At 31.8% G+C, this 21815-nt stretch overlaps 1 protein-coding gene across 1 annotated transcript in view; it reads left to right on the top strand.

Moving 5' to 3' along the window:
- Positions 1 to 21815, top strand: part of LOC119606316 (synaptosomal-associated protein 25) — a 67242-nt gene that overhangs the window by 44424 nt on the left and 1003 nt on the right. Inside the window, exons 3-4 of the mRNA XM_037959760.1 lie at positions 20963 to 21107; positions 21163 to 21815. The exon at positions 21163 to 21815 is cut by the window's right edge and continues 1003 nt beyond it. Of these exons, the coding sequence (XP_037815688.1) occupies positions 20963 to 21107; positions 21163 to 21225 (208 nt within the window). The 3' untranslated portion in view covers positions 21226 to 21815. The remainder of the gene's footprint in view (positions 1 to 20962; positions 21108 to 21162) is intronic.

Genomic DNA, 21815 nt, shown 5'->3' with positions numbered 1-21815 from the left:
CAAAACTGCAGTAATTAAGAACTGCAATTACAGAATTTGCTAAAAAAAATGGTATACAGTTTGCTTCGATTAGTAATATTTTTCCACTGTTCATTCAATGTTTATGTTTTTTCCTCTAAATTTTGTTTTCGTTTTTCTATGTTCTGTAACTTAATCGAAAAGCTTTCGTATCGAATATGCATAAAACAAAAAATTCCATCATTTCTCGATTTATGAGTAAAAAGTGTTTCTGTAACTTAAAGTGAAAAGAGGCAACATGAATTACTTTTTTATTGGAAATTTCCAATTTTCCTGTCAAAAACATAAAAATAAAAAGTAAGAGTGTTATAATCGGCTATGCCGAATCTTATATATCCACCATCAAAACTCGTTTGACTCAAATGAAACTTACTTATGTCGAATTTCATCTATATACTCGTATTTTTAGGCCAGTTATAAGCGTTAAAGTAATTTTCTAAAGGGAACCTTATATAGGGTGGTAGGGTCAATTATGGGTCGATCCTCATAAAATTTGGTAGACAGAATTTGGTTCTTATTAAATTAATTTGTGTCGAATTTCATCCCTACACTCGTATTTTTAAGTCATTAATGAGCGTTGCAGCAAAGACTATAGATATATAAAGATGTTCTACTGCCATAAGTTGTACTGCCAGTGCCAAATTTGTCGGTGGCAGTACGGCTACTGCCACCAGGGCTGTCAGATGAATTTTTGAAAAAATCGTAAATTTTTCGATAAATTTTTAAATAATCGTCATTTTGGTTTTAAGAAATCGTCAAAAAATCGGAGAATATGAAAAGCTTAAAATTTTTATAAAAAATTAAAAATATTGTAATATTTTAAGATGAAATATATTAAAAAATTTATAATATTAATACATATTTATGTAAAATTCGAAAAATACGGAATATTATTGCTCAAAATTCAATAAACTTTGAGTTTTGAAGAATATTCGACAGTAATGTTAATTCTTTTCTAATGTTCTCATAATGTTTTCAATGTTCTGGCATTTTTAAAAATATCAAACATAAATACTGCTAAAATTTACATAGTGTACACATATAGTTTTTAGGTATAGAAACTTGTTCATCTTTTTCCTTACATTTCTCAAAGTTTGTTGCATCACAATATTGCTTGTTTTGGTGCACAAGGAATATTTTAGTCTTTTTAAGCAAAAAACTGTTTGTAAATTTTTTTCTGTAAGCAAGTACTTACCCAGCAAAAAATATTCTTGATTTGGAAGCAATAAATATAACTACTGCATCTTTAACTCCTTCCTCTATTGCATCTTAAAATTATTGCCTTACAAAAAAGATTTTGGAAGGCATATATTCAGCAATTATTGTTTGTGGTGCAGAAATTTGCTTCTCAACAGCTCTAAAGTCACTTAATTTTTGCATCTTTCTAAATTTAAATCAATGTTCAGTGTTGAAAAATAGTATTAATTCACTGAAATCAGCGCAATTTCAACAGTATGAAATATGCACATTTTGGATTCCTTAAGCAGAGCCTCTACGAGAGGAATCCCAAGCAGTAACAACTGCTCTCTGGCTTACAAATCTGCTTCCGAGGAAGCACTATTTTCTGCTGGGTAGATATAAAAAGATTAAACTTGTTTGTACTGAATTTAACTTATACAGTGTGAAAATTTGGTTCAGATCTGTCGATCTCTTCAAAAGTTATAAGAAATAATGTGCATAGCATACACATTTAGATGTAAAATATGTTTAAGCTTTGAGAGCTTAAAACTCAAAACGCACTTTATCGACTTAGAATGTTTCATAATAGATCTTCTAGAATTTAATTTCTAGTTTTCATTATAATATAAATTCTATTTTTACTGAATTCCAAGTTTAATATTAATTTCCTTTTTTCACAGTAAAATAAAAAAAAAAATATAAAATCTTTAATTTTTTTAATTTTTCAAAAATCGTCAGTTTCAAGGAAATCGCCACTTTGCTATTTTTGAAACGAAGAATCGTCAAAACGACGATAAATCGTCAAATCTGGCAGCTATGACTGCCACTCATTGTACTCAGAAAACTTATTATACTCAGAGAACGTATTATTCTTATATCTCAGCAATTCATTCTTATATCCGTGTATACGTGTGTGCATGTATGTATAGTATAGTACAAGATATATTAATTATAAGGTAGTGTGATCAGAACAGCTGATCGTTTTTTGCTATTATGTTCATTTTTCGCCGTGGTGTATAATTAATGTCAAACTTTGTTTACATTTTGTAAATGTCAAACTTTGTTTTCATTTTTTTAATGTCAAACTGGTTTCATTTTGTATATGTGAATTTTGTGATTAAAGTGAAATTGTGTGATTAGGGTACATTTTTGTGTTTTTAATCTTGAAAAGTTAAAACATCAAAATAACCCAGCAAAAAATAATTGATGTCATACTTTACAAACGACATCTTAATCATATCTAAAAATGCGATTGCATACTTTTCGCTTTTATAAACCAAACATATCTTCACAAATGAAAACACAGTTAAAAATGAGAAGAGATGTAGAAAAGTCACTACAAATTTTGATGAAAAACCAATGAAATTTACATAAGCGTTTCATTGAAAGAATGTGGTTTATTTTTGACATACAAATATCGGATTTTTACAGCTTCTAAAGATAAGATTAGATGTAGTTCAAAGTTGTCAAAAATGAACAACATCCCTCCAATGACACGCTAATGTAAAATTCATAGGTTTTTCACCTGAATTTGAAGCACTTCGGGTTACTAGTTGTGATGAAAATTCTACATCTTTTTCCACACTTTTTTTGCTGAGAAATTATAAACAGATTCTAATTTATAAAATTTTTTTGTTTAATTTAAATTCGCTTTGATTTATTTGTCAGCTGTTTTTGAAATTTTTCCCTTACAGCCAATTCGCCTTCAAGTGCAGGCACAATGTCAAACTACATATAAAAAAAATATAACCAATTCGCTTTGTATTCTGAATTCGCCGATGACACTACCTTATAAAATTAATATACCTTGGTATAGTATACATTGTATACATATATTGCCGAATCAAAAACAAACAAACTAAAAGAAGTCTTGTTTTCACAAAATTTATGTGCAAATAAACTGGAAAAAAATGTTACCGTTTGTGTTATTGTAGGGTAAGAATACGTCTTTTATTGTTGTAGAAATGAAACTATATCGATTCGCACCGAAATAAAAAACCTTTATTATATAAATTTTCATTTAAATTTAAAGGTTAAAATTTAGTAGTCATTTTTAAAGCATTATTTTAAAACAAATTTTGCTGCAAATTACAGTGTCTCTCATAAGTATTCGAATTTAGGTATAATATGAAAAGAAACCAAATTTAATAACATATTTTGTATGCAAAATTAATAAATTAATTTGTTAAATTGTCTAGACAGTCCTTAGCTTTGATATCACGAAACACAAAAATTAGAATCGAATGGTTTTTTTGCTAAAAATTGTTTTTAGGGGTAACTATCAACCGAATGGATATATTTTTGGACCATTTGGTCCACAATTTTGGGGCATTTGTACCATCTTTTCATGTAATATCATTAAAATGGCGATTATTGGCAATATTTGTATTTTTTTTCTCCTTTTTCCCAGAGATAAAACCAAAATTTGTTATTGGGATTTAATATACCCTTTGGGTATCTAAAAATAATATTTTTTGTTACAAGAATCTGTATTTAAACGTTCCAAGATATATTATTGGAATCATTCTTCTATCGCTAATTCAATTTATTGGAACTCAAGTCCATTTTTATATAACACTAGGTTCAAAAATTTTCGGGGAAACTTGTCTTCTATATATTGCTTTAGATATCAGCTGTTATACATTTGAAGTTTTCAATATATTGTGGAAGTGTACAACTCCAAAGCATGCCTCGAAGAAACGCCATTCAATAGTGGAATCATTCTTTTTATAACCAATGGCCTCTGGGCTGAATGTCACCATATCATTATGGTCTAACTCAGGGGTCGGCAAACTTTTGAGTCGGAAGAGCCAAAACTTACAGTTCACAAAACATGGGTTTTAAAAGAGCCACAAAATGTTTGTTTATTAAAACATTACAAATGAATTCTTGTGGGTCACTCGAATGCGTTTTTAACACTTGTTATATAAAGATATAAAAGTTTATTAGAGTGGGGCGACAGTGATATCATTTAAAAGGCATTTGCCATAATACAGTATAAAGTGTCATAGTTATGTATATTAATTAGGCAGCAATCGAGATAAAATTTTGCACAAGTTTTTTATGCGATGTATTGCGGACATCGAACCATAATTGACCAACCCCAATATAAGGCCCCTTTAAAAAAATTACTCTAACGATCATAATTGACTTATCCGTTATGTCAATACCCACATACCCGAGTATGTTTTTCATTTTTGAAGTGATATATCTCGAGGTGTATATATCCTATCGGCTTGTAATTTGGACTATGCTTTCAGAGTAAAGTTTTCTATACATTTTCCAAAAATTAGTTAGATATATATATTTTAAACCGATTTATGACCGATTTTCTATTTTTACCTCGTGTATCAATACCCAACATACCCCGGTATGTATACAAATTATATGTCAGTTATCGGAAAAAAATTAAGTTTCTTTATAAATTTTATGTTTTATTTTTAGAATTATATATATTCTTGTATCTTATGGAAAAAAATTGAAATGAACAACAAATTTAGTTTCAAATACAGAGTCATGTGTCTTTATTCATAATTTTGAATGTGAAATATTTGTGGACCTTGTAACATTAACAAATATGCGCCGATTTTGATGAAATAATTTTTTTTATTGTATATGACTTAGTAAAGTAAAATTATGCTGATTATAATAATTTTTTTCTCATATAAACAAAAATATTTAAGTTTAAATTTTAAAATTTAAATTTTTGACCACGACTTAGCAATCTTTTTTTTGCAAAAAAGTTCCCTTCTTACGAAAGCAAAAAAAATTTCTTTAAAGCTAGCAGACGTTTTATTAAATTAGTTTTAACAATTATCTGAATTATAAACTAGAAATGTATAAAAAGATGAAATAGCAATATAAATTGTATGACATACCCGGGTATGTTGGGTATTGATGTACGTAATTTTGCTCGGGTATAGACAAGACGGTTAACAGTAGCAGTATAGCGACGAAATTCGAGATAAACAAGTTGTATGAGAACAAGTTGTATAAGAACAAAAATCTATCTTCCAAATTTTAATTTAATAATCAGAACTTGCTTAATAATAGCAGTATTATGACGAAATTCAACACAAACAGGAACAAAAATAACTTAACCAAATTTGGAGATGATCGGCTCATAATTGATCCCATCCCCCATATTAGATCCCCACGCTTTAACGCTCAAAACAGGCAATACTAGCATAGTGGTGAAATTCGTCATAAACAAGTTTATAAGAACAAAAATACATACAACAGTCTAAAATACAAGTATACCCAGCAAAAAAATTTTGAAGTTGTTAAAGAAGAAGGGATATTTTTTTAAATATTCCAAAATTTTGCAAATATGGTTAAATGTTGGATATTAAAAATTAAATTTTGGTTGTAATGTTGGATATTAAAAATTAAATTTTGGGTAGTAATTTATAACTATAATATTGCTTTATTTTTTTAATAACTCAAATTTATGTTTTCGATGAATTTGAAATAGGTATATCTAGAGGTTTAAAATATTTATAATAAATAAATACTAAACAAAATAATAAATACTAAACAAAAAAAAAATCGTGTTGTTACAACTTCATTCTATAAAAAATTGAGACAGAAGTTCATAATTGAACTGTCTATAAAATTACATATGGTAAGTACTTATGTATGTAGGTATATACTGTAACGTTGTCTCTGGCTGGGGTATACTTGCCGGTGCCAGTGGTTCATTACAAAAATTTATATTTTTGTAGACCGAGAGAAATAAGAACAACACGTATTTTTCACAACGTTATAAAGTTTATTTCTCACTTAAACCTCAACCTTGCTTCATGGAGTTCTCACAAGCAGATACACTCTTGCGGTCCAACCACGAGAGTAACACTAGCGGAGAAACTCCCCCACGTCAGATAAGTGTGTTGTTGGGAATTCCAAACTCCGCAACAACCACACTTCATCTAATAAAGAGTATTCTTAAGCAAAGGTTCGTAGCGGCCCAACCACCAGAATCATTGCTTCACAATAGCTCATTTAATAAGATAAATTATTTGCCAGCGGTCCAACCACCGTACAAGTAACTTGTCTTACCTAACTCGAAGCTCGGCGAAGACTGACTCACTCTACTTAACTATGACTCCTTTTATATTAAATTTTCGCAGTCAAGTACATGGTTGCTTATAATGGTATCTTAGTATACATTGTTGTATTTTAAAGGTTTACGATCTTAACTAAGTAGGATTCTTACACCTAGATGGCATTGCTTAACCATATAAACGTTAAATTTAAAAAATTCTATAAAGTAATTTAAATTTCTTTTACACCCAGGTGGCGTTGCATAAATAAGTAAATAGTCGTTAAATTATAAAACAAAGAAAAGTATTTTTAATTCGATTATTAAATATATAAATAAAATAATAATAAAAAATAATTGTACGTTAAAAACGAGGCGACGACTTTTAACGTTACAATACATAATCAAATAGTCTAAAAAATAACATTCTAATTCGGTGCGAATAGATATAGTTTTATTTCTACAATAATAAAACACGTATTCTTACCCTACAATTACACAATCGGTAACATTAGCTTTTCCACAGGTTTTTTGCACATAAATTGTATAGAAACAAAACTCCTTTTAGTTTTTGATATTATTTAACCTGAATGTGTTTTCCCGAAAAAATAACAACAATGTACACGTATATATAGGAATGTACCATATACATGTGTATGTGCTTTTTGTTCTCTCTAATTCTCTCAGTAAACATGAGAGTGAGCACGATGATTTAGCTTCCCTGTTACCTAGCACCCTCATCAATAAGAAGCACAAAATTTTGTCAATTTTAAATACACTGTGTGCAATATCTTTATATATTTATAGTCTTTGGTTGCAGTCATTTTCTGAAGGGGGCCTTATATGGGAGGTAGGGTCAATCATGGACCGATCCTCATAAAATTTTTTATATAGATCTTGACTTGTATGAAACTTACCCAGGTAGAATTTCATCGCTATATTCGTATTTTTAAACAAGTTATGACTGTTAAAGCTGCTTTTCGAGGGGCCACTTGTATGTGGGCTATCCGAAAACGTGGACCGATATTGCCCATTTTCAATACCAAACAAACCTAACCTATAAGAAATATTTATGTGAAATTTAAACCTTCTAGCTCTTTCCATTCGGACTCTATTGTGCTTTCAACAGACAGACGGACGGACAGACATGGCTAGATCGTCTTAGAATTTAATGAGGACCCAGAATATATATACTTTTGTGGGTCTATGACCAATATTTCGATGTGTTACAAACGGAATGGTGGGTATAAAAAGATAAAAACAAAAATTGCCAAACAAATTTATAAACAAAGATTAAATAAACAAAAATATTGAAATTAAATTTAAAATATTTAAAAAATTATCCCACTGAGTTATCCCCTGGTAAATTCTAGGGTTATGCCCACGTACTTTTCCAGCTTTATCTTCTGTATATTAGAAATTATTCCTATTTTCTAAAAATTAGTTAATAATATTAATTTTAATCTTAATTTATTATAAAAACAACATTATCTATTCTTTATTTCTTACAATACATGTTTAAATTAAACCTTTTTTCATAAAATGTTCCTCTCCACACCGTTTTAAAATGTGAGTTTACTCACAAACTGCCAATATCCTACGTCAAAAAACTTAAATGATAGATAGTTCTCACAAAAATAAATTACAGAAACACTTGTATGTGAAAAATGATATTTTGTTTCAATTCACAGTGTTTTTTCTTCAATTTCACTATTTTATGCGAGAAATTTCTCGATGCAAGAGTTACAGAACACAGGCACTGGATCCTTTTTACCGCACTTCACTACACTTATTTATCATTTTATATTTTTTAATGTTATATTTGAATAAATTTAAGGCGAAATTCTTTATATTTTTCAAGAACTGATGTAATATTTTTTTCTAAGCTGTCAAAGTAAATTAAATTGTAGGGTTAACAACTTTTATAATTGTAATTCCTACATATGAAATATATTTGGAAACCTTCAAAAGGGAACAACTACGTCATCTAACGGTAAATCATGCGCAGGGCATAATCTTTAGTTTATCATTCTTGGTTGGAAACATATACAATTCAGATTATTGAAATAACTTCTTGGAACAGATTTAAAAAATTTAAAACTAAAATCAATCAAGATTAAAACAAATCTTTCTTCGAAATTGGAATTGGCTATGGAATAAAATATTAAATTAAATCGTGTTAAGATTATCTTATTTTAATTTTTTATCTTTAAAGATTTTTTCAAGTAAGTTTTCTAATAACACTATGCAACAAGTTTTAGTCTTCGAATTTTTCCCGAATGAGACCAACGGGAAATGAAAGTAGACAATTAAGAAACCAAATTCCCCAAAGGGTTTAAAAAAGTAAGCTCGTATTGTAAATTTTTAAACTTAGCTATTTTCAGAAAATTGTTCTCATATGTAATGCCAAAATAATTTTGAACATGACCCTCTCTGATTTTGATAAAATTAGGTACACACATACCTAAAATACCTTTTCAGCATATCTACCGTTACCGCAATAATACCGATACCGAAATAAGCCAAAATACCGATAACACTAAAATATCAATACCGAAACAAGTTATGATATCGATAACGCTAAAATACCGAAACGCTAAAATAATAAATCCCAAATTTTAATTAAAAACTAAAATTTCCGAAAAGTGAGTAACACTTCACTTTATTAATATTGTTAACATCACTGTCGTTTTTTTATTTCTTTCTCAAACATTGGCAACCTTCTTTTTATAGCCACCATCAAAAAAATGGCGGATGTATTTCTGAATTGCTGAGTTTCATCGCGATACTAATGGTTATAAATCAATTTTTGAACGTTTAAAATATTTTTTAAAGGGGGTTTGTATGGGGGCTAGGGTCAAATGACGGTCCACCATTATTGTCATTTATTCCTATATAAAGCTTTGTTGTGCCAATTTTTGGAGATATAGTAGTATAATTGACGTACATACGTAGTTATGAGTTAAAAACTCCAAATCCGAAGGTCTGGTTGTATGGGGACTAGGTTAAATAATGAACCGATTTCAACCATTTTCAACAGGCATCGTCTTTGTGACGAAAAACTCGTATGGTACACTATAGTGTGATATTATGCGTTTGTGCTGATGTTTGTAACGCATAAAAATATTGGTTTTATACCCACCTTAAGGTATGTATACCGATCTAACTGGATCAAGTACATGCTAAGGAACATATGGATAAGATGCGAGGTGTACTAGGTATTTCGCGGTATACCACATAGTGGTATTTTGTCACCTTTACTCTGGGTTACCACGATTAATAGCCTCCTAAGGACCCTAACTGATAAAATGTCTACGTATACTGAACTTTGCGTCCTGCGCAAGAAGATACCGGTGACAGACAAAGTTAAGTATTGAGGTGTAATCCTCGACCGGAAATTAAAATGGAGACACCACATAGAGGATAGGATCAACAAGGCACATCGGTGCTGGGCGATATGTAGGGGTCTTAGTCCTACTATGACAAATTGGCTTTATAAAAGTGTAATTAGACCAATTCTAGATTATGCTTCAATAATCTGGTGGACTGCTTTATACAAAAAGTGTAATATCAAACTACTACAGGGAGTTTAGCGTAAATGCTGCTTGGGTATAAATGGTACCATGTGTACTACTTAAACCAAGGCTTTGGAAACGTTGCAAGATATTCCACACATTGAAACATATATAAAATATGAGGCGGCGCTTACAGCCGAACTGCTCTTTACTTTAGGCGAACTGGCTGAAAGCGTCATCAATGTATACTGGACACATTGAAAGTTTATACACAATCATCGGACGTGCCTGATCGCATACCAGTCACAGAATATGTCGGAAACTTTGAAACGCTGATCCCAGATAGAATGTCTTTGTGGGAACACTAGAGCACTTACTAGCGGAACACTAGAGCACTTACTAGTAGGAATCCGTTGTAACACGGACGGCTCCAAATTGGTGTACCTGGGAACAGAAATATACCACCGTTTACCTAATTATAACACTAGCTTCCAGGCAGAAGTCCGAGCAATAACGGAATGCTTAAATTGGATTATAATAAATATGGCGCCCACAGCCGGCGGCCATTTGCCTGCAGCCTGAAGACAATTAGGGCGATATCAGGTGATAGAATTAAATCTAAGACCGTATTGGATTGTAAGAAAGCTTTAAATGAATAATCTCCCAGAGGTAAAGTTTACATCATATGGGTACTAGGGCACTCGGGGGTAGTCGGCAACGAAAGGCCAAATGTAAAGCTTTAAAGGGAAGGGAGCTCGAGGCAGTTAACCTAATAAACGCAAAACCATTCGACGCAACAAAAGCTGAATTAAAAATATGGGTGAGAGAATCCCATAAGGCATCTTGGAATAATGAAACGGTGGGTAGAACCTCAACAAGACGAGAAATCTCCTCAAAATGAGCAAGTCTGAAGTTAGTAATATGGTACGTATTCTGAGTGGATACACAGGATTACGTGCACATCTACACAAAATTGGACTTGCGGATTCAGACTAGTGTAGAGCATGTAAAGAGGACAGTGAAACTCTGGAGCACTTTATTTGCCACTGTCAGGCATTCGTCGAAGTTAGACCCAAGTATCTTGGAAGTGATGTTATTCCGGAAATAACATTCCTGACTAACACTAATTGGAAGATTCTTAGGATTTACCTCCAGGAAGCTGAGTTTCTAAACATTGAAAAATAATACATTCAGTGAACAATTTTTTTCTCATGAAATACACAGGCCCCATAGTGCCTAGGTGTATTTCTTCGGATTTGATGTAGTATAAATCATCAAACTAACCCTAACCTATAGCGATCGACTCAGAATCACTTTCTGAATCGATTAAGACATGTCCCTCCGTCTGTCCGGCTGACTGTTCATGTAAACTTTCCATATAACAATTTTCAAGATATTTTGATAAAATCGGAATTAAGCTAAAATATAACATAAAAGTTTCTTTATGAAAAAAAAATTAAAATATACCCATGGTGTACCGTATCATATGATCGCGCATGGCCGACTTTCATGCTTGTTAGTTATTTAAATCATACTGAAATTACTGCTAAAATATATTTTTTATACACTACCGATATCGCTAAAATATCAGTACCGAAATGAGCCAAAAAACCGATAACGCTAAAATACCAATATCGAAATAAGTCAAAATACCGATAACGCTAAAATACCAATACCGAAATAAGCCAAAAAACCGATAACGCTAAAACACCAATACCGAAATAAGTCAAAATATACCGCTGCCTTATCACCATTTCGAAACTGTTTCCAACCTTGCTTTTCATACATAAAATATTTTAAGTTATCCAAAATTTCCAAATTCGTTACGATTTTGATTTATTCGATGTTCAAAGTTCATATTTTTTAAGAGTTTTTGGATGTTGTATATTTTCTAACATATTTACCCGATTTTAATAATTTTAGACTTTAATTCATCCCTATGTGTTGTAGTTTGATAATATTTTATTTAAAATAAGGATAATCATTTTTTTCATTACCATTTATCAACAACAACATATAAAACAAGTGAGAGTGTTATATTCGGCTGTGCCGAATCTCATATACCCACCATCAAACCGTATGCCGTAAAAGGAACGCTGCCCTATAAACATCAGGGTGATATTTGGAATATGGCTTAAGTCAATTATGCACCGATCTCTTTTGAACTAACAAAATATTAATTTTTAAAAACAAAATATTTTTGTTCAGTTTTTAAGAATTATGCTCCTAAGTATAAACTTTTTTATGTCGATTTTCATAGCTGTACTAGTAATTTTCTGAATCCTCCTCATCAAATTTTCTCAAGTGGAGCAATTATTGACCTATCATAACTTTTTGTAGACCGATTTTGGTTCATATAAAACTTGTTTACATTGAATATCATCGCTGTACTCGCATTTTTATGCCAGTAATTAGCGTTAAAGTAATTTTCTGAAGGAGGCCTTTATGGGGGGTAGGGTGAGTTACCGACACATTCCGCATAAAATTCGGTAGCAACATGAACGTTCATATAAAAGTTTCTTATGTCGAATTTCAAAACGATATTTCATAACTCTTTTTAAGCCAGCAATTATCGTTTAAGCAATTTTCTGAAGTGGACCTTATATGGGGGTAGGGTCAATTATGGACCGATTCTCAAAAAATTTGGTAGAAAGATTTTGAATCATATAAAAGTTATTTATGCGAATTTCATCGCTATACTCGTACTTCTAAAACAGTTATGTCCCTTTAAGCTATTTTTTGGAGATCCACTTGTATGGGGGCTATCCGAAAACGTAGACCGATATTGCCCATTTTCAATACCAAACAAACTTTATCAATAGAGAATATTTGTGCAAAATTTTAACTGTCTAGCTCCTCCCGTGTGGTCCCTATTGTAATTTCAACAGACAGACGGACGGACATGGATAGATTGTCTTAGAATTTGACAATGACCCAGAATATATATACTTTTGTGGGTCTATGACCAATATTTCGATGTGTTACAAACTGAATGACAAAATCAATATGCCCCCCATCTTTTTTGATGGTGGGTATAAAAACGATAAATTCAATATTATGGAGCAAACAATACATTCAATGTACTGATAATATACATACATATAACAATTTTTAGATAATTTTAAAAAATAATGTAAAAATTACCTTTAAATATTATGATTTTTAAATAGTTGATAAATGTTGAACATTTAAGGGAAAATATAAAAATTATATGTAGTTTCGATGTAAAATTTATGCCACCGAAGTTTTTGAAAAAGCACTAACTGGAAATTTTCTCGCGTCGAAAATTTTTAAAAGCACTAAGTTGACAACGTTGCATAGTTACGGTTCACACTCAGCTACTTTTTGATATTGCATGAGAGAGAATAAAGAAGAATGCCATCTGATACCAAAGGCAATGTAGATGCGACTACTTCAAAGTCTGTATTCAATTCCAGCTTATATTTACACAGCGATCCAACTCTACCGACATTGCACTATAGTTCAAACTACCTGTTTTCCTGTGCTAAATTTAAATTTTGTAACACTGAATATAATTAATTTTTTGATATCATCTTATTACCAATACACCAATAAATTCAAATTCGCAATAGGTTAGGTTGATAGGAGGATGTATACTACATCAAATCCGAAGAAATACACCTAGGCCACTATCGGGCCTGTTGGGCGCTCCAATTCATGAAAAAAAAATGTTCACTGAATGTATTATTTTTCCATGTTCAGAAAGTTTCCTGGACGTAATTCCTAAGAATCTTCTAATCACTGTTGGTTAAGAATGTTATTTCTGGAATAACATCACTTCCAAGATACTTGGATCTAACTTCGACGAATGCCTGACAGTGGCAAAGAAAGTGCTCCAGAGTTTAACTGTCCTCTCCACATGCTCTACATTCATCTGAATCCGCACTTCCAATTTTGTATAGATGTGCACGTAATCCTGTGTGTCCACTCAGAATACGTATCATCATACTAACCTCAGACTTGCTCATTTTGAGGAGATTTCTCGTCTTGCTCTCATCAGGGTCACCCCATAGAATCTTTGTGGTTCTACCCACCGTTTCATTATTCCAAGATGCCTTATGGGATTCTCTCATCCGTATTCAGAGCCTCCTCAGCTCTTCTACACAAGTAATTTGGATCCTTTCCCTTTAAAAGTATTACGACATCGTCTGCATAGCAGACAGGTCTAAGTCCTTTCTCGGTTAGGGTTCTTAGGAAGCTATTAATCGTGGTAACCCAGAGTAAAGGTGACAAAATACCACCCTGTGGTATACCGCGAAATACCTTTTTCCTGATAGTTATATCGTACATCTCGCAGCTTATCCATCTGTTCCTTAGCATGTAGTTGATCCAGTTACGGAGCACCCGGTCAACATGAAACTGGTCTAAGGATTGGACACTGATACCCTTCAGTGTGCACGTTATTGAAAGCGCCTTTGATGTCAATGCATACCGCCAGTGTATACAGTTTGCTATCGAAAGATTCACCTATGCAGTGGACAACTTCATTTAAAGCGGTTTCCACCGATCGTCCCTTTACATAAGCATACTGCTTATATTTAAGGTCTTTGTATGGTATACTGCTTTTAACCATGCTATCGACTATCCGTTCCAAGGTTTTAAGTAGGAAGGACGTAAGACTTATCGGTGGATAGGACTTAGGTGTCGCATAGCTAGGTTTCCCTGGTTTGGGTATAAATATTACGTCATTTACGCTATCTACCTGTTCACAGAAAAGTTTCCAGGAGTCTCGTTTGGCTTTTCGAACGATTTTCTTATATTCACCAAGTTTATTACGATACTCATCCCAGTATACTGCGGTCTTTTTACGCCGTGCCCGGTTAAATAGTTTGCGAAGAGTCTTCCCAAGGTTCCGGATGTCCCCAGTTACCCTGCGATCTGACCTAAACGGTTCTTTAGTAAGGTCCCGAACATTGTCCAATTAGTTTTAGACTTATTCCGAAACTTTATCGGCTTTGGTGGTGGCCTTAGTATTTTGAATCTTATGTACCGATGATCAGAAAAGGAGTGCTCTCCAATTCTGAATTTCGTTTATAAGCTCTTCTGAACATATAGTTATATCTAATACTTCTTCTCTGATGCTATTGGAGAAGGTAGCTTTATTACCTAAGTTCAATGTTATCAAGTCTTTAGTATAAAGGAAATCCATGAGGGCTTGTCCCCTGCGATTGGTGTTTGTACTACCCCAAGCTACATGTTGGGAGTTGGCATCACAACCTATTACAATTTTCTTATTTTTCCTTTGTGCCTCTTCAGATCCGACGTTGGTGGTAGTGTCGGAGAATCGAAGGGCAGGTAAACAGATGTAAGGAATATGTTGCCACGACCTTGCTTCAGCACCGTTGCATCCGATGTTGATAATCCTGTTGAGAGGAGAAAACATAAGTTCTTGTGATATAAGATACATGTTCTCGGGCGAGACCCTGTATCAGCGTAGAAAAGTTGGAAATTTACGTGATTTAATCCAGAAACCTTGTTGCGAATCGTCCAAGGTTCCTGGATTAAAGCTATATGTATTTTACCTGTGTTAATTTTAGCCATCAGAGCGTTGGTAGCTGTCTCGCTCCGATGGAGATTTATTTGGATAACCTCAATCATGGTCATCCATTAAACTGTCTTCCAGCGAGTTGGTGGTCACCTCCTCGCTCTTTGGATTTGACTCCTCCGGGTAGCCTGAAGTGGCTATTAATGCAGTGGGTACTGTTGATGGCTCTGCGGTGTCCTTATCAGGCATAGGAATAGCAGTATTTTTAATAGACACATTCCCAATTCTGGAGAGCACTGCTGTTCTGTCTTCTGGCGGGTGAGTGATTTCCTCCTCGCTTTTAGGATTTGACTCCTCAACATTGCCAGTATTTGCTAATGATGCTTTGGGTACTGTCTTAGATGTTTTAGTGTCCTTGTCGGGGCCGGTTTTGACAGCCCTTTTAATCCCAATTTTGGAAAGGAAAACTATACTTTCTTCGCAATAAATTTTTGCGAAATGCAAAAAACTGTTCAACTGCACGCAGTCAATGTCATCATTTCAAAATATTTAAAAAATTGTTTTGTAGAGTCTATATTTTATCATTATTCATAAACGTTAATTCTGGAAAGTATGGAAATAATTTTCAAAAACTATCAAATGGATAGCACTTAGAGGTGTCAGTAGTTTATACATATTCTTGTAAATATTCCTTTATTTCAAAAAAGACAATATAAAATAACCTTCAAAAAATTTAATTTGATTTTAAAATTTTAACTTCATGAAAGCTTTTAAGAAAATGTTAACGTTTGTTAAACCTGAAATAAGGAGAAATGAATAACCTGAAATGTTATGAATTAGTTTCACTTTACCCGAAATTGCGCATTTCTTCGCGTTTTGAGTAATTTAATATTTTCTGGGGTGCTACCTTATAAGCATATTCAAATTTGATTAAAGGACTACGCAAAGGATGATGTCCTTATCAGACTTCTGTTTTTGTCATCCTGTTATTTGCAAGGAATTACTGTATTTAAAGGCATGGAAGCAAAGACCCTCACACTGGAAATTGGTTCTAAAAAACTTTCGCGAGCCCGACAAGTCCTTCAAAAATGAAAAAGGTTGTGTTATATAAGTCATCTTAACTATAGACAATGGGTTAATAAACACCAAATGGTTAATTTTCGCTTAAATTTGTTCTGATATACCTATTTATGCCTATACTCCATCTTAGACTTTAAAGAGTTTCATTACTTTGTTGATATTAATTTCGCTGTAAAAAATTGATGATTTGAACCACTGTGTATTGTAAGCGAATGTGTAAAAAAAACAAGTAAGAGTGCTATATTCGGCTGTGTCGAATCTTATATACACTTCACCACAGTGTATTCAAAATATCAATTCTATAAAATTGTAATTTATTTCATTTTCCCGTTTATATCATTATTATAGCAATAGCAAAACGAACAACAACAACGCTAAACAAAATAAACACACACAAAACCGAAATACACAAGGCAGTAAAACCAACAGACATCCAAACATACGAAACGAAATACACAAAAAACAAAAACAAAATACACAACGCAATTAAACCACCAGACATCCAAACATACGAAACTGAATACACTAAAAAACAAAAACAATATACACAAGGCAATGAAACACACGAAACGAAATACTCAAAAAAAAGCAAAAACAAAATACATGAAACCAACAGACATCCAAACATACGAAACTGAATGCATTAAGAAACAAAAACAATATACACAAGGCAATGAAACACACAGCCATCCAAACATATGAAACGAAATACTCAATGAATAAGCAGTGTTGTTGTTGTTGCTTATATCAAAGCATGAAAAAAATTGTCTTTTTTATGAAATTTTCAGAGGTTGTATCGGATTTTTGCTTATATCTCCGTTATTTATGGACCGATTTTGCTGATTTTAAATAGCGATCTTCCCGAAAGCATGTCTAACAGAATTTTTGAAGATTCGGATCTCGCCGATATCTTGGGTCCTCTAAAAACTGATTTCAACAAACATACAGACGGACAGACAGACGGGCATCTATAAGGATCCAGAATATATATACTTTATGGGGTCGGAAAATTATATTATAGAAATTACAAACGGAATGACAAACTTATATATACCCTTCTCACGAAGGTGAAGGGTATAATAAAATCACAAAAAATGTGAATAAATAGAAAATATATAACTTAATTTGTTAAAATAATGTAACAAACGTATTTTTGTATCATACACACACACTAATATTCCAAAAAAATTAGAAAATAATTAATGATAAAAAACAATATGGCGATGAACTATCAAAACGAATTTCGAATGTGTCGTAGAAACGGTTTAATTAGCTATCGTCATTCAGAGGCCGAATTATTATATACTAGCCAACTTTGTCGGAAAATATCGATCCTAGTGATACGAAAAGGGACTTAAGATCCAGATAATAAATGGGAAAGAGAAAAAAATTGCAAATATGGTCAAAAATCGTAATTTTAATGATATTATATGAAAAGATGGTACAAATGCCCCAAAATTGTGGGCCAAAAATATATCCTTTCGGTTGATAGTAACCCCTTGAAACAATTTTAAGCAAAAAGACAATTCGATTCTAATTTTTGTGTTTCGTAAAATATGGTCAAATATGAAATACAGGAAAAATTCGTATACTTTTGTGAAGTAATTTTATGGACTTTTTTTAAAAAAAGTTAAATTTATTTAAGTAAATGTAAATTAACCAAATTTTAAGGAGTGTGATATTAAACCTTAAGACTCTCTAGACAATATATCAAATTTAATTATTAATTTTACAAACAATAAATATTATTAAATTATGTTTCCTTTAAAAGTACACCTAAATTCGAATACTTATGTGAGACACTGTATATACCCTTCTCGAAGGTGAAGGGTATAACAAGTAAGAAATTATAGTTACAAAAATAAAATGTGATTTAGTTTTCATAATAAAGCATTTAATTTGAACTGTACCTTGCCTCAGATTACTTAACCCATTTATTGTTGAATAAAATTGTGGACATTTAAGTCAAATTTTGAATTCATGGGAGTCATCAAGGCTAGTATAGAACTTGGTTTTGCAGCTTTTTGTCGAGATACGAGTACATTAAACATAATTATGAACTTAAAAGCGCTATTCGTCCCTCCCCACTAAAGTGGTGTAGGGTATAAAAATTTACATAGAATTGAACTCCAAGAAGTATTCGATTTACCATTGTACATTGTTATTGAAGTTAAATATGCAAAACTTGTTAACATTTTAACAATTTCTGTGAGGATGGGCTTAATGTTTACCTACTTACCCCTCATACTAAACCTTCTGAAATCATTGAAACGGCATTTCGATACACACTAGGGATGCCAATCGGAACTGGCTTTTACAAATCTCGGGATTCGGGATTTTGAAATCCCGAAATATCCCGGGATTTTTCGGGATTTCGGGATTACATGAATTTAATTATTTTGTATATGAAAATCTTCAAATCATCATGTTTGTAAAGAAAGTGTTTAAGTTTATTGAAATTTAGCAGACAGAAGATGTATTTAAATTAGAACAATCTAAATAATTATACTTTTTAAATAAAAACTTTCAGAATTTTATAATTTCTGAAATTTTTTAACACCATAATTCCTATATAAAAATAAATAGCATATATATAAAAATATGTAAATTTAAAACCTCATACTGTTCCATGCGAACTAACAGAGCCCAATTCAGAAATTTTTCTTTGAAAAATATTTGGAATTTTACATAAATATGTATATGTTAGTTTTGGAACATAACTAGTATTTATTGAAAATTTAATGTACATTCAGAACAATCTAATTTAAATTTACCGGTATTACTCAGATTTGTAGAAAGTTTGAAATGCAAAATCTTCTTGTATTAAAAAATAAAGTTTGTATTCGACTGTGCCAAAATTAATTACGCACCATCAAAATATTGTAATGTATTGATACTATTTTTTTCGGAGGAGTTCCTATTAGGTCTTCTTGTCTCAATTTTTGTCCAAATTTGCAGCTCTAATAGAATCTGTCTTTTAACTCGTGTTTCCAACTTACCGACACAGAATGTGTATACTTTTTGGGTCTATTACCAACATTTCGGTGTGTTAAAAACGAAATGAATAAATCAACTTATATATGCATGGAATCATTCCACTTAAAAAAAAATAAAACTTTAAAATATGTATAAAACTAGCTGAGGTGAATCTTGTTTTGCATAAATCAGAAATAAAATTAAATCGTAATTTGCAAATTTATGAAAATTATGGCTCAAAACAGAAAATAAAATCTTTTTGAAACAAATCCCGGGATTTATTCTGAATACTAATCCCGAAAAATTACGGGATTTTCGGAATCGGGATTGGCATCCCTAATACGCACCATGAAAGTAGTTTATGTTTCCTTATAAGTATTATAATCAAATACTTGACGAAAACAAGTAAGAAATTATAGTCGGGCGAGGCCGACATATAATACCCTACACCTGTTACAAAAAAAAAATGTGATTTAGTTTTCATAATAAAGCATTTAAGTTGAATTGTACCTTGCCTCAGATATTTATTGTTGAATAAAATTGGGCTATGGTCAAATGAGGCCCTACAATTATAAAATTCATGAGGGTCATCAAGGCTAGCATAGAACATGGTTTTGCAGCTTTTTGTCGAGATACGAATATATTAAACATAATTATGAACTTAAAAGCCCTATTTGTCCCGTTCAGTTGTATGGGGGCTAAGTTGAATTGTACCTTGCCTCAGATATACTTAAGCCATTTATTGTTAAATAAAATTGGGCTATGGTCAAATGAGACCCTACAATTATAAAATTCATGAGGGTCATCAATGCTAGCATAGAACTTGTTTTGCAGCTTTTTGTCGAGATACGAATATATTAAACATAATTATGAATTTAAAAGCCCTATTTGTCCCGTTCAGTTGTATGGGGGCTAGGTGAAATAATGGACCGATGTTAACCATTTTCAGCAGGCTTCGTCTCCGGTACCATAGAAGATCATGTGCCAAATTTCATTGAATTATCTTCAAAATTGCGACCTGTAGTTTGATTACAAGGTTTACTAGCCCTATTCCGGGGTTCAGTTGTATGGGGGCTAGGTGAGATAATGGACCGATGTTAACCATTTTCAATAGGGTTCGTCTCCGGTACCATAAAAGATCGTGTGCCAAATAGTTTGATTACAAGGTTTACATGCACGGACGGACAGACGGACGGACATAGCTAAATCGACTCAGAAAATGATTCTAAGCCTATTGGTATACTTTAAGGTGGGTATAGGACCAATATTATTGTGCGTTACAAACATCAGTACAAACCCAATATATCCTCCCCACTAATGTGGTGTAGGGTATAAAAACGTAACCACTATTTTTTTATCTTACATGATTTTGGTATATAACTGCAAATAACATCGAAATAGATAATAATGTCGTTCTAAAGTAACATTTTAAAAATATATTAAAAAGGTGTAAATAAATATTCATTTAATCGAAGTCAACATTTATAATTTGACTTCGTTAATTTATTCCTTCAGTTGGAAAATCATAAATTTATTTATTAAATGCCATTAATTTTAAAATTATAATTATAAGCTACGTGTGAACGTAGCTTTAGTTAATTATATTTTTTGATACGCTATACTTTCTTATTTTTTGGTATATTATAGAATAACAAATGATGCACGAGAAGATGAAATGGAGGAAAATATGGGTCAAGTAAACACAATGATAGGAAATCTAAGAAATATGGCTCTAGATATGGGTTCTGAACTTGAGAATCAAAACAGACAAATAGACAGGATCAACAGAAAGGTAAGAACTATACATACATACTTATTTAAAATTTATTTAATATTATTGCTTGCAGGCTGAGTCTAATGAGGCGAGAATAGCTGTTGCAAACCAAAGGGCACACCAGCTGTTAAAGTAAATTAACCGTCAAACTTTTATTCTAAAACAGGCCTTTTAGTTCAAAATGCATCGAGTTAAATGAGTATCAGTTACTCTTTGTTATATTTTTAAATTCATATTTGTAAGCATATTTTTTTTAAATTACATATAAATGTACATACATATGTACACAAAATTATACTATTACTTTGATAAATGAAGTTATGTTTATGAGAGGCGACGGTTTTGAAAACATTTTTTATAATTTTTCAATTAACAACCCACCCTCCTGCCAGAGTATATATCGCACACCTAGTTCAAAAGTGACACAACACAAAATTTTAATTTTTTAGAAAACGAAAAATAAGTTATACCAATTGAAATATAAAAAAAAGAAGACAGAGTTCTATATTCGACTGGACTGAATCTTATATACCTACTACGTATGTTTTAAAAAAGAGTTTTTAATTTTTATTTAATTATATAAAATTTAAATTTATTTTATTTTTGTTTTTTCTGATAATATTACAACAAAGTAGAAAAAACAATAATAAATAAATATTAACATAATTTCTAGTACAAACCGCATTTTTGTTTCAAATATAAACCGTATTACGCAGAAACCAATAC

Source organism: Lucilia sericata, unplaced genomic scaffold, assembly GCF_015586225.1.
Source record: "Lucilia sericata isolate MDLA Ls3-8-SP2 unplaced genomic scaffold, ASM1558622v1 Contig000570F_arrow, whole genome shotgun sequence".
In the NCBI taxonomy this organism is placed as follows: Eukaryota; Metazoa; Arthropoda; class Insecta; order Diptera; family Calliphoridae; genus Lucilia; species Lucilia sericata.
Note: the sequence above shows the minus strand (reverse complement) of the source record. Positions and strands in the feature narration are given on the sequence as shown.